Raw genomic sequence first — 14,873 nt, 5'->3', positions numbered from 1 at the left:
TGGGGCGCTCTCATTGGTTGCCGGGGCGAGCACCCTGGGGCGCTCTTATTGGTTGCCGGGGGCGGGCACCCTGGGGCGCTCTTATTGGTTGCCGGGGCGGGCACCCTGGGGCGCTCTTATTGGTTGCCGGGGCGGGCACCCTGGGGCGCTCTCATTGGTTGCCGGGGCGAGCACCCTGGGGCGCTCTCATTGGTTGCCGGGGCGAGCACCCTGGGGCGCTCTCATTGGTTGCCGGGGCGAGCACCCTGGGGCGCTCTCATTGGTTGCCGGGGCGAGCACCCTGGGGCGCTCTCATTGGTTGCCGGGGCGGGCACCCTGGGGCGCTCTCATTGGTTGACGGGGCGGGCACCCTGGGGCGCTCTCATTGGTTGACGGGGCGGGCACCCTGGGGCGCTCTCATTGGTTGACGGGGCGGGCACCCTGGGGCGCTCTCATTGGTTGCCGGGGCGGGCACCCTGGGGCGCTCTCATTGGTTGCCGGGGCGGGCACCCTGGGGCGCTCTCATTGGTTGCCGGGGCGAGCACCCTGGGGCGCTCTCATTGGTTGCCGGGGGCGGGCATCCTGGGGCGCTCTCATTGGTTGCCGGGGGCGGGCATCCTGGGGCGCTCTCATTGGTTGCCGGGGGCGGGCATCCTGGGGCGCTCTTATTGGTTGCCGGGGCGGGCACCCTGGGGCGCTCTCATTGGTTGCCGGGGCGGGCACCCTGGGGCGCTCTCATTGGTTGCCGGGGCGGGCACCCTGGGGCGCTCTTATTGGTTGCCGGGGCGGGCACCCTGGGGCGCTCTTATTGGTTGCCGGGGCGGGCACCCTGGGGCGCTCTTATTGGTTGCCGGGGCGGGCACCCTGGGGCGCTCTCATTGGTTGCCGGGGCGAGCACCCTGGGGCGCTCTTATTGGTTGCAAGCCAGTAAACTACATCACAATTCCCCAGAGATCACCCCATATGTGATGTGATTACACTGCCCTGGTTAGAGTTTAGGATCTGTCTCTCCCTGGTGATAAAGAAATGTATTCACGTGTAGAAAACATCCTGTTATGTGGCTGCCGTTTCATTGTTCAGTGGTGTAAATAGAGCGAAACAACGTGACTTTATACAGTGTGACCGTTACGATATATAAGATGTTCTTTCAGCAGGGCAGGAACTGTGCTGACGTATTTCTATCTTTTGTATTTCTCGTTTTTGGTCATATTTTATATTAAAGTGAGAAAACCACTTTGCTGTGTTTATAAAAGATCACAGGTTTACTGTTATGACAGAAACGCCGACTGATCCTTGAGAAAGACGTCTTGTAACAAAGTTCCAGCACCGGGAGACCTTGTGTGTGTCCTAGATACATCTGACTTGTGTTATTAGTCATCTAGGCTCAGAAATAAGGTCACCTGATTGTAGACAATAAATCCAGATACACTGTGGCCTCATTATATTATATGTTATATTATATTAATATAAAATATATTTATAGTTTAGAAGTGGTAGTTTGGTCGCCTAGTTCCTGAAGCTTTAGGGATTTTGATAGGTTTAAATTAATTTAAACTGCACTTATTATGTATTTGTATTTTACTAATAAGCCTCTAAAATTAGGGCTCTGTGTCTGTCCCGTCCCCCCCGTGTCTCACACCCATGTGATACACATACATGGGTCATATGTTTTGTGGGTCCGAGCTCTGTCTATGAAGACCTAGAAATACCCTTATATGCTGCCAACGTGACCGACATATTGGGGAGTGTCTCGCCCCAAAACAAGTCAGACACATAGCGCAGAGCTCTTACCCCCCCCCCCCCTGTCTTCCCCCCCATGGCGGCTGCACAGAGCTATCCCTCCCCCATGGCCGTCCCCTTCAGTGGTTCTAACACTCCGTGTGTAGCCGTTATTCTCAGCGCAGAGTACACATGTACAGATGTACACACTTTGTTCATCTAATGAAGGTGTGATGTGTGTATAGTTTTACTACCAGGAGGCCGCCCAGCGCACTTTGTATATTTTAATCTTATTTTTGCTTTTTTGAAAAGCAGCCAACAATTCCTGATAATCCAATCTCCAGGCAGGGAAAGCTGCACATTTAAGGCATTAGGGCACCAGATGTGCTTCTTAAAACGATTAGACGTTTTAATTTTCAGCTCTTGTTTTAATAAACATTGTTGTCTTCTCAGGTTAATTCTATTGATAGAAAGGCAGGCTGAGGACAGAGCTGAGAGCCAAAATATATTCTTTTATTGAGCTGTAAAGATGGCGATGACTTAGTATGTACGGACTAATGTAGGGGTCTGTTTATTAATATGTGGCCATGATGTTTGTTAAATAAGCGTTCCCATGCAGAGATAGCGATCTATGTAGGCACCTGGCAAACTGTATCACCAGGCGGGAGTTAGCCGGCTATTATGGTTTTCACCTAAATCTTGGAACGTTTCTATGGATAGCAATGGATGCACATCTCCCCTGGCCCCCAAAAAGCTCCCACTGGCACCTAGATTTGACTGGCTTCTGATTCTACATGATTTTGTCTAGCCCTTGTATAAATGTCAGGTCATCCATGATTACTTAGAAGTTCACCCTGAACACTGCCATATTTCTGTGACAGTCCATCCCACGTCCCATGTCACTGGTCTTGATGAATAAATAAACTTCATCATTAGTAGCAGTGTTACAGGTGACCCTTTAAACTTTTTTTTAAATCTTTGGGTTTTCACGCCTTTTTTTGAGGAGGGCTCTAATGTCGTCAAAGGATGAAACTGTAAACACTAATCACGTTAACACTCGTAACTGGTTTCCTGGTATGGTGGTTTAATATAATTTTGTAGACTGTGGTGTTCATTTCTGCGATGTCATTGCTGAGAGCAGTGCGGGACATTTCCGAAAACGGGCGCACAGGTAACTGTTGAAAAAAGGTGCTGTAATGTATAGCAACCAATCAGATGTCTGGTTTTATTCATTGGGTCATCTAGGAAGAAGGATTTTAAATATAACTTCAAAACATTCCAGCGCTGAGCGTTAATCGCGATGACCCACCAGGAAAATCAGATGGAGATATAGAGCAGACAGTCACTTGTAATGGACTTTTCTATCTGTTAATATACAGGACAGTTGGCTGTACCTATCTCCCCCCAGTACACCCTGAGATACTAGTAAATAAATTTGGCTTTGGCTAGTGGTCCGTAATCAGACCCAATATCGCACAGAGGTGGTATCTAACGCTCGGTGGCTCAGTGGTTAGCACTTCTGCCTCACAGCACTGGGGTCATGAGTTCAATTCCCGACCATGTCCTTATCTGTGTGGAATTTGTATGTTCTCCCCGTGTTTGCGTGGGTTTCCTCCGGGTGCTCCGGTTTCCTCCCACACTCCAAAAACATATTAGTAGGCCAATTGACTACAATCAAAATTGACCCTAGTCTCTCTCACTGTCTGTGTATATTAGGGAATTTAGACTGTAAGCTCCAATGGGGCAGGGACTGATGTGAGTGAGTTCTCTGTACAGCGCTGCGGAATCAGTGGCGCTATATAAATAAATGGTGATGATGATGTATGTAGATTTCTGAAGTCTCTATACTATGCTGGTTTTACAGTGATATATTGGAGTGATACAAGTTGTCGTTTCACGGTCTTAAGATTTGCTGTACAGAGAGCAGAGATCGGGCTATATCATTACATTGTAATGTTTGCATCGCCATGGAATCGTCGCCCACTTACAGAACCAACATCAGACCACCCCCCCCCCCCCCCCCTGCAACATCATTGAGGCACGAGGCACCTCGCTACCTCCCATTGGACAGGCTGCAGGGGACTGGTCCACTAACAACATACAATTATCTATTATAGGTCTTGGAGGAATTCTCTTATTGTTTTGTTACAGTATCAGCCAGCAGCTCGTACGTCTCCCCACAATACACACATTGTGATTTAATGAGTATTTATAGAGCTACTTACTGGTGTAGTGCGCTTCCTTATCTGTAGGCGGAATTCACACCTGGCGATTACACGCACGGTAAATACGGCGACCCGCAATCACTTGGCAGAAACCAAGGACACACACACACACACACACACAGAGCTTTGTCTTCGGGGAGACGGTTTTAGCAACATTTGGAGGACCTTCAGCTTACAATGTGTGTGACGGCAAGACACATAATCACATCAAGTTTCTGCTGCTTTCTTATTGGACAAAAGTCAGATTTGTGGACAGATCACCTGGACCGACTCCATCCTTTTATAATAAACAATTATTTTGCTTATTAATTCATTATTTACACATATTTAAACATGGGGGGAGTCAGGCGCTAGTTAAATATTGAATATTATTTTGGAAAATAAATAAGCCTAATCAATAAATGGCGCCTTGTGTTTATATTTTACTTATCTATTGATCATCAGAATAACCAATGCTCTCATTTTGCTTTTTTTGTTTGTTCTTTATGATTTATTTAAACATGGGCTGAGATAAGGACAACTTATTTCTATATATTTTATATAGATAGGATGCAGTGGAGGATGGCATCCTGGTGGAAAGGGGGTGGGATGGCACCAAAACAGTCTGCGGGAGGTAACAAATTTTTATCTGGCCATGGGAACAAGCCCTTATTTATTTATTTTTCCTCCTAATATACTACTTGCTTCAGCTTATTTGTCCTTAAGCTGGGTACACACTACACGTTTTCATCCAATAATCGGCTGAATCAGCCGACATACGACCGCTCGTTTAAAAGTCGGGTCAGTGTGTGCAGTGACACGATGGTCGAAAGTCTGCCCAAATGGACGATTGTCGCCTCATTTGGTTGGTCGTACCGTTTAATATTTTCATTCCAATCTCGTTTCCGCTGTGTAGTGTGTAAAAAAAATTCCGACCGATCCACAACAGTGAGTATGAAATTACAGTCATTGCTCACGACAACATGGCTGTAAAAAGTTGCTAAAGGGACGTCCGCTCTTCCCTTTATTGTCCTAAACAAGGCTGTGTGTATGCAGTCCATGGACCGAGCGATCGGAACATCGATCGTATGTAAAATCGCTCGGCATGAAAAGTTGTTCGAAAATTTCTGTAGTGTGTACCCAGCTTAAGTAACTGACCACAAACATGGCTTTATTTGGAGATACCAGGCTCATTGCAAAGAAAGAAAAACATTGGAAAGGAGTGTACTGAGCTGAAGAGCTTACAATCTATGTAGGTATTTAGCAGGTTGCAGTAGGTGAGGTTCCAGAGATGAATATAAAGTAATTAGGTGCTGTAATGAGGAGTACTACGGCAGCTGGTGGTGTAAGCGGAGAGGGAGCGCTGACACTAAGCGCCTGACCCAAGAGGTAATAAGTCGCTTTATTAATTGGAAGTTGACAGCCAAGTCTGTCTCTGTCTCTTTGCGCTGATTAAATAAATTCCTTTGAACTGTTACTGAACACCGAACCGATAATTAAAATAGATGGAGGAATTTACTTCTGGGAGTTTGACAAAGAGATGAGAGAGTCTGCGTTATTTACACATCCATATACACAGTTATGTTGTGCTATGTTTGCACTAATAGTTTGTGGGTTATAGACGATGGGCAAACTGCGGAAACATACATGTCTGTTTTTGTGCTAGTACTGATTGCTCTTGCTTGTTAGAACATACATGCGTGGCGTGCATTCTTGCAGCATGTAGTGCAGTCTGATAGTGTATCACATCCTTCAGTAAGCTCAGCTTGTTTGTGTCCGATGCAGCGGTGGACAGCGGCGTCTCTGGACAGAATACCTGTGTTCCTCTTACCCAATGTGCTTCCTTGCCATAGAAATTGATGTCTCACTGCTCATCAAACCCTCATTTCCAAAATTAAACTGTGCAGGAAAGTAATGAGGATTTAATTTGTGTCCGGTCATTGAATGTCACCTGTTTGTTAGCGCTTGTCAGTGCAAGCACACAATCATCATCATCATTTATTTATATAGCGTCACTAATTCCGCAGCGCTGTACAGAGAACTCATTCACATCAGTCCCTGCCCCATTGGAGCTTGCAGTCTAACTTCCCTAATATTCGCTTTTCATTGATCTGCCTCACAGAGCTGGGGTCATGAGTTCAGTTCCCGACCACGGCCTTATCTGTGTGGAGTTTGTTTGTTCTCCTTGTGTTTTGTGTGGGTTTCCTCCAGGTGCTCCGGTTTCCTCCCACACTCCAAAAACATACTGGTAGGTTAATTGGCTGGTATCAAATTGACCCTAGTCTGTGTGTCTGTCTGTGTGTGTGTTAGGAAATTTAGACTATAAGCTCCAATGGGGCAGGGACTGATGTGAATGAGTTCTCTGTACAGCGCTGCAGAATTAGTGGCGCTATATAAATGATGATGATGATATTCCACGTCTATACTACTTTGCAGTGAGGTGTAAAAAGGTCCCTCGATTCCATGTCTGAAAAGATCTGCAACTCTTTGCACAGAAAGCTCATCTAACTTGTAGTTCTCTCCCTTTCTGCGTAACAGGCTACACATACATCATATTGACTTTGTACTAACTTAGTGCTCTCTTTTCGTTGGGGTAAGTGCTGTAGGTTTTGCAGAGTTGATTAATACACCCAAAGTTCAGCCAAGTCAAGTGCTGATCCACTGACGGCCGTTACAGGCATAGATTGTGTTTTGTGGCACGTAGCTAGTATGAAAACAGAATATACTCTGGTTACATAAAGGTAATGGTATCAACTGTAATAAAATTATTAACAGATGCTATTATGTCACGGGAATGCAATTCCGTCTTTAGTTCTGACCCATTGTGTAGACCAGTTATGATCTACTGGTATCCAGCCACCTTCTGAAATAGGAATCGAACAAAGAAATATGGTCTTAGAAGACCAACGTAAGTACGTACCAGCGTTCCTGATTTTCCGAAGTTTAAAAGTGGCATTACCTGGGATGTAACCTCACCTGCGATGGGCGAGGCATGATCACAGTCCTGAAATTAGAAATGGATACTGACATTCTAAATGTTACTCAGCCAGTGTTTCTCCGCCAGTGGTATATATACCTTCAGGGGGTACCTCAGACAGATTAAAGAGTTACTTCCATCTGATATCCAAATATCTATCCAAACTAAGAAATAATTTAATGGTTTCAATTGAGTAAAACATTCGAAACCATCTACAATGTGTATTTTTAAACAGTAAAAGACATAACAGATTTCTTGGGAAACATTTATAGAGATTAGGGTGTACTCAGGATATATTTTCACACCTTAGGGGTCACATGACAAACCTTTACCATCATAGAGGGGGGAGTGTGAAACAAAGACGTTGGGAATCCCTGTAGGTTATAGAATATATACCCCACCCTACCGAAACAGAGAGTTCTCTTCCACATGTGATTATGTAGATAAGGTTTAATGCCCCCATAGAAGTGAATGTGTGTTTGGATTTTTATACCGATTCTTCTAAAACCACAAGAATAGAATTATCTAATGTTCTTTTAAAAGGTTTATTATAGACGCTATCAAATCTTACAACGTAGGTAACGCGTAGGTAACACCAGGCCTTGGTGGTTTTTTTTTTTTTTTGGAAAGGCCTTATATCGATTTTTATTTTTCAAAGATAACCTTTTCTCAGGGGTGTTAAAGGGGAGGCTGTCGTTTTGAGTTCACGAGAAACCGCTAATATCACAAAGAAAAAGATCTTTTAATCAGGAGCTGATTTTTTATTTTTTTTTTAAACAATTTTTTTTTATTGTTTATTCGAACAAGTTTACAAGCGTGTAAAATCAGCAAGTAGTTGTATACATAGAATAGGATATAATTACATGAGGATATAAAGTTAACGCATAATAAATGTAAAGAAGTAATATCCAAATGTAGTATAGGTGTACACAATTCAAAGAAAAAAAACTTGTAGATGAGGGGGAAGAGAAGGGAGGTATCTGAGGGGGAAAGGAAAAAGGTAATTTTAATTTGTCTATGGTCACTGGAACAAGAGGCTGGTATATTTAGTCAGTCATCTCCAATCAAAAAGAAGTATGAAGATAATAAGTTAATATAAGAGAATGTCAAACGGTAGATAGGGGCGGTTCTGCTTCATAAAAGGATGTCCAAGGGTTCCAGACAGCTTTGAATTGGGTTTGTGTATCATTGAGGGTGGCGGTAATACTTTCCAAGCGGTATGTTGACCAGATAGAATTTATGGTCGCAGTAAGTGAGGGCGAGATCGAGCTCTTCCAGTGCGAAGCGATCAGGCAGTTGGCTGCATTCAGTATATGTCTAATTAGTTTTTGGGTTGGGCGGGATATATTAGGGAGAGGTCTAGGAAGTAATGAGAAGAGGGGCGTATCTGGAATTTGAATATGTGTAATGGAGGATATCAACTTATGGACTTGTTGCCAGTATGAAATTATCTTGGGACAGGACCACCAAACGTGCAGCAGGGAGCCCCTACAACCACACTCCCTCCAACATCTATCCGAGGAGGCTGGGAATATTGTATGCAGACGCGATGGGACAAAGTACCAGCTACTTTAAATTTTGAATTCTTTGATTCGAACGGAAAAAGAGGTTTTGGCCAGATTGGTTCTAATCTTGGTCCATTCTTTAGGATTTATAGTTTCTCTTGTCTTTCTCCCACGCGAGTTCATGTGGTTCTTTGTCGCTGGCTTCTAACGATGGGAAAAGATACATTTGAATATTTGTTCGTCAACAAAATGGCTTCTCAGTGTATAAGTGATGCGATAGGCCACGTTCTGGTGTATACAGGTTTAGAAAGCAATGTGTGTGTAGACAGGTGCTCTCTAAAGGATTCCCTCTGTCGTTGGCTTCGTCTGTCGATCACGCGCTAATGTATATTTTGTCTTTACTTTTCCTCTGACAGGAAGACTATCTCGTCGAGTCAACCAATCCTCAAAGGACCAAAATGGACAAACTCATAGAAATATTAAACAGTATGAGGAACAACAGCAGCGACGTGGATTACAAGCTCACCACGTTCATGGAGGAGGCGCAGAACTCGGCGAACTCTGAGGAGATGCTGGGGGAAATTGTAAAGACTATTTACCAGAAAGCTGTGACAGACAGAAGCTTTGCACACACGGCTGCCAAACTTTGTGACAAAATGGCTCTGTTCATGGTGGAAGGGACGAAGTTTCGGAGTCTCCTGCTCAACATGCTGCAGGTACGTTCTTTACGGGGGCATCTTCCTGCTTGTAATGTTTTTAGTGCCAAATATTCCCAAAGCTGTTCGCAGGTCTGGATTTAATGAGAATCCGCGGCCTGAGGTGGCAGATTTAAGGAGGATAGCAGAGGACTTGTAGCCACAAACGGTGACTGAAAGGTGCTTACAGCTAGCAATCCTCTATCCTCTCTGAAAGGGATAGATGACTCCACCTGTAACCACCATTTCATATTACATTCCTTATGGCTTAAATATTGTATTTGCACATGCTTTTACCATCTATGTTTTTAGTTTTCAAGCAAGCTATATATACAGAAACTTCCTTGTAACATGACGATCGGGAAACTTTCCCATATGCTCAAATGTTTGCAGGAAGAGGTGGTTCCCCTAGAAAATTAGGCGGGAGCTATTCAAAGAAGTAGTTTGTTACAGCTACCTATCAGTAACTGTATCTTGTAATCTAAACTAGGTAGTTTTGGGATGGTTTTTGAAAGTGATATATTTAACACATAAAGAATAATAAATGTGAGAAATTCATTTAATTGTCAACTTTACTGTTTCTCGTTCTGACAAGGACTCCACTTGGGTGACAATTGTGTATTTGGGTGGATAATAGGAATACAGAGGAAACTCTTATTGGGTGGTTTTGGGAATAGATATAATTGATTGGAAAATGTCTTTTGTACAGAATTTTTTTTTGTGTGTTTGAGGGGTCGAACCTCATGGACGTTTACCCTTCTTAAACTTTAAAGCTCAACTTTGCTGAAATGGACACTGATATGTACTTACAAGTAGGTGTCTTAATTTGATTAAATTAATTGTTTTGCCCTATTACTGTGGTTAAAGCTAATGTGTCGGGTTACTCATCACTGATTATATAGAATATTGTTTCACAGTGTGTGTGTATTCATGTATAATATGTGCGTGTGTGTGTGTGTAAATATATATATCCCCAACAAACAATGACAATAATTGTGGCGCTCAATTCAGGATTGTATAAGTAATAGTCCAATTCTTATTCACACCTGGACGCCTCCTTCATACAAGGTGGCAGCCTCTCTTCAAAGTTCGGATGGTATACCGATAAGAATTATACAGAAACTGGGTGGAAGGGGAAGGCGCCTATGGTGTTAGTATTTAGGGTAATATAGTCCCAAAATCCTAAGTGTGTGCATATGCGTACCAGATTTCAACTCGAAAACATGCTCATCAATACACGAAGCTTGGGTGCTTCACCGTAGTCCTATAAATCCAATCTTGTGTACTGTGTGACTCATTTCATCCAACACTACGCGTAAATTAGGACGTGGGTTGTTAGCATTTGACACTTCCAGAGTTTCTTAACTCCAGATAGATAGATAGATATATATATATATCCTATAGCCCAACTTCAAAGCGAAAGCAATTTGAACAGGCATGACATGGTGCGGTCATCTTTGTAGAATATCCCCGTATCAGACAACTGGTCATGGGGCACAGAGTGTACATAACGTTCCTTTTTAAAACTCTGTTCCCTTAAAAAATAGTTCTTCATGAGATTACATCTTTTATTTTTTTTTTGTTTTTATGTATGTTTTTGGTCTTTTGCATAAGTCACTCACCTTTTTCTGCAAGCTGCTATTAATGATTGAGTTTGCCAAGTGTTGTTTTATCTCCATGGAGACCACAGTCACATGATTTAGTAAGCACAGGCGGTTTTGAAATGCCCATCCTTTCAGCATGCTTGCCCGCGGCACAATCCCCTCCACACCACCACCTCGCAATTATGTACATCACTCAGAGATCAGGTGACTCTTTCCTCAGGAACATGCTTGAGTGCTGAGAGACAAATGCATTCCAGCTGAGAAGAGACTGCCTTGTAGGGACATCCATATTTTCAGTTATGTTTGTGTTGTGTTCAGATTTTTTGCATTTATTTTCTGGGGCATAAACTTTAATAAATGTTCCCATCTGTATTATAAAGTTACCTTTTAATCTTTTCACTGTTACAGTTCACATGAGCAGTAGTTTAGAACGGTGGGCCCCAAGTGTCAGTGGGCCATTGTTCTGTCTTGGGGGTCCCCAAGTGTCAGTGGGCCAGTGTTCTGGAATCAGAAGGAGGCAGTGCCCATTAGAATGTGACCCAAGAAACATATTTTGGAGTCTTGGCCCATAGGTTGAGAATTTCTTGTTTGGAACCGCATATTGCATAGTGTATTCATGCTCTAATTTGGTTGCTCTCTGTAGCAGACAACATTATGCAGACTTGTCTCATGGAGCGTTTGTTGTAATGAGATAAGACTGGACATTTTTGCAGAGTTTGGGGGTTTACAGATAATTTTGTAATAATCAAAACTTTATTTACACAAAAATTCCAGACAGGAAACTTTGTGAATCGGTCAAGTAGTACAAATGAGTCAGACTGCAACTAATCTTATATTTTCCTTTTTAGTTTCAGAACGCCTGTCTGTCATGTGTGACAGGGACAAGTACTGTGCACTCTCCTATATGTATTACATTGCTCAAACAGAAGAGGGTCCGTGTTCCTCCTGTCAAACCCTGGCAGTCTGATCCCCAATAAGTCGCCCGTTCCATTGACTAATAAGACCCCCCACGTGCGGCCCGTTACTCCTGCCCCTTTATGTGGTGTCACGCTCTACCCTCCGGCAGCTCGTGCCCTGCTCCTCTTACACATCGCATTAGGGAGACCATTTATATTTTATTTGCAATAATGAAGTTTCTAAATGCACCAGAGCTTATTGTATTAATACAGAATAAGGATAACACTTAGAGCATTTAATATCCCAACCTTTAATAGAAGCTTTCTACATGCACCTAAATTATATATAAAATATATCTATCTCTTGGTGCTATTTAGTAAATATAAGCTAATTTTGCTCTTTAACTCCACATGTGCACCCGCTAACATGATACGCGATCCACTGTTTAGCAATAATATATGTATAGTGCTGAGAAGTCTATTGCCACCTGAATATTACTGTGATTCAGTTAATTGTATGAACAGGACAGGGTCCTTCTGTTCCAAACAATAATAATTCTACCAGTGCGGAGATGATTCGACATTCTAGGACACCTCCTGTTCAGCACTTTAATACAGCACTCAGCCGTTTCTGGGTCCCTGCAGCAGCTGTACAGTTCCTTGCTTGATATCCAGAGCAATAATATCACCAGGTATCGGGAAATCCGATGTGGCCACAGTATTTCATAGATACCGTCTGATGCACTCCTACGTGTTTCTCCACTTTCATCATACAGAGAGAACTACTGTTGTAGTATCATTACCGAGCCTGAGTGAGCTAGCGCCACCCATGAGCTACAAAGTGGCCCATTCCTCGGGGGCATGGCTAATGCACTAATAGGGCGTTGCTTCTGGTCCAGCCCACAAAGTGCTGCTTCCATCGTATGTAGGCAATGATTGCACTTAAAGAATTAGAATGTAGATAACACAAGTAATATGTAAAACATTAACCTGGTCACCAGATGTTTAAAAGGGTGAGGGGTGTGGGGGTGGGGTGTCTAGTGCCAGAGAGGGAAGCTTGAGATTGGTTTTGAGTAATTATTCTCTGAAGCCTTAAAGGGGTCATGGTACAGTAGCCCAGACTATGTGGACAATTTCGGTAGATAAAGTGTCTAAAAAATTATCAATTTGGTTGTAAAAGACTAGGTTGTTAGATTGGATTTCACTTATTACCTATGAAGCTGTCGACTGCTGGTCCTCCGTATTGGTAATGGGCTAAGGGTGCGATGTTGGGCCATGTCACATCCTGGCACCACACTTCACGGTGTGGCATTGGGGACGGGACTGAAGATTGGTTTGGACGCATATTGACCAATGTACAAGAATAACACCATGTTGTCATTATATATATTCTGATAGTTGGGTTAGGGAGAGAAGTTTGGTCAGAGCCTCTGAAATAAACCACACAAAAGATAAGGTAGAGCAGCACATCCTTAATACATGGCATGCAGTTAGTTTGGCCATGGGCCAAAAGCAATGTATAATACAAAATTGTTAGTTCACGTCTGAAGAAATATTATTTATATCCTTACATGGCTGAAACCAGCCTATGCTACTGATATATTCCTTGCACTCCCTGTATTTAGGATGTCCCGGTCTGTTGTATATTTTTGAGTGTTCAGAATCCCTAACCAAGCGTAATTTTCTGCCGCATGGTGAATAAAGAAAGTGCCCAGACCAGAGGTGCCCAGTCTCCATCCTCTAAAGCCACCAACAGTTCATGTTTTCAGGATTTCTTTAATCACGCACAGGTGAGTTAATCTATTTGGCCGGGTCAGTAATTATACCACCTGTTTCTACAGACAGAAATTCTGAGAACATGACCTGCTAGCCTTGTCAGGACTGGGTTTGAGCAGCTCTGACCTAGACCCTTGATCTTGATCTGCTACCGACAGCCAGAAGATGGAATTGAACACTGGAAGGAAACCGCTAAAGTTATTTAAATTTAAATAGCAGCCATTTGTCTCTAAACAAGTCCACAAATGAGTAATAAATAATGCCCCTTACCGACAGACACGGTTTAAGGCTTTCAGCACGGTTTTATCCCTAAGCCGCCTCCTGGCTCGTACATCAATCGTCTGTAAATCTGTTGCCCACGCGTGCGTGGGTGGAACACGTGGTGCCTGTTCGGGAGCTGGGAGAATGTCACATGACGGCGCTCGCTGTCATTCAGAATGAACCTGTGGGATGACAGATCCATTACTACATTTAGATGTGTGTGTGTCTGCGGTGTCGGATTTATATAAAAAGCTAAAAGGGACTGGGGGCTGCTGACGTATGTGATTCCCCTGTCATCTTCTGCGGTTGAGTTGTTACGCTTCTTATTTCGGGAGTGTTATTCTCTCTTGTGCCGCTGCTTTGTAAACGGTCTGTGGAATCTGCAGACACATTTAGGGGGTTTGTCCCGTATCTCGGAGATGGCAACAAATCTCTCTCGTGGCCCCTGATAGATGTCCGAACGAAACTTGCACGTAAGCTGCGCGTTTAGAAAGCGAATGGGACCCCGGACTTCCAGATAAATATTGGAGCAGCAACCCCGGTCTTGTTAAGTTTCTAGCTTACATTTGATTGCTCTTAGGGCAGTCATCGCCTGCACTCCCGACAGTGGAGTCAGCCAAATTGTGGTCTGAAACAGAATTCCTGGGGGTGCAGCCTGTGGGTTAGCGCGGAACTATCGCTGGGACACAAAGTGTTGGTTCCAAAGGCAAAATAGCAACATCCACTGTGTGTACATGACTGGTGCTATCCAATTAAGATGGCACATGGGATTTGGGGTCGGCTGTTGGAGGGTGCTTGCATTTTGGGGACAAAATTTCCTAGAATTCCTCTGCTGTAAAACTGTGTAGCTGTAGAACAGTTTCCGAATGATTCTCATAAAACGGGAAATACAAACACATCTCTTTACAAATCGCAGCTCCAATGACCTTGGGGTTTTTACCAGTGCGCAGAAAATAATTTAAATGTTTGTACGTAACAACGTAATAATGCAAGTAAAAAGTCTGATCTTGTAGATGTACAGTCATGGCCAAAAGTTTTGATAATGACACAAGTATTGGTTTTCACAAAGTTTTTTTCTGCTTCAGTGTTTTTAGACCTTTTTGTCAGACGTTGCTATGGTATACTGAAGTAACATTACAAGCGTTTCATAAGTGTCAAAGGCTTTTATTGACCATTACATTAAGTTTATGCAAGTAGTCAATATTTGCAGTGTTGACCCCTCTTTTTGAAGACCTCCACAATTCACACTGGCATGCT

The 14,873-nt window shown here is 43.4% G+C and overlaps 1 protein-coding gene across 5 annotated transcripts in view; it reads left to right on the top strand.

The window, feature by feature from the left end:
• The window catches only part of CTIF (cap binding complex dependent translation initiation factor), a 154,324-nt gene that overhangs the window by 90,074 nt on the left and 49,377 nt on the right, over positions 1 to 14,873 (top strand). For all 5 annotated transcript variants that reach the window (XM_075185905.1, XM_075185886.1, XM_075185911.1 and 2 more), the window contains exon 10: positions 8,801 to 9,100. In XM_075185905.1, coding sequence (XP_075042006.1) covers positions 8,801 to 9,100 — 300 coding nt within the window. The remainder of the gene's footprint in view (positions 1 to 8,800; positions 9,101 to 14,873) is intronic.

This window comes from Mixophyes fleayi, chromosome 1 (genome assembly GCF_038048845.1).
Source record: "Mixophyes fleayi isolate aMixFle1 chromosome 1, aMixFle1.hap1, whole genome shotgun sequence".
Lineage (NCBI taxonomy): Eukaryota > Metazoa > Chordata > Amphibia > Anura > Limnodynastidae > Mixophyes > Mixophyes fleayi.
This window is presented reverse-complemented; position numbering and strand designations above follow the sequence as displayed.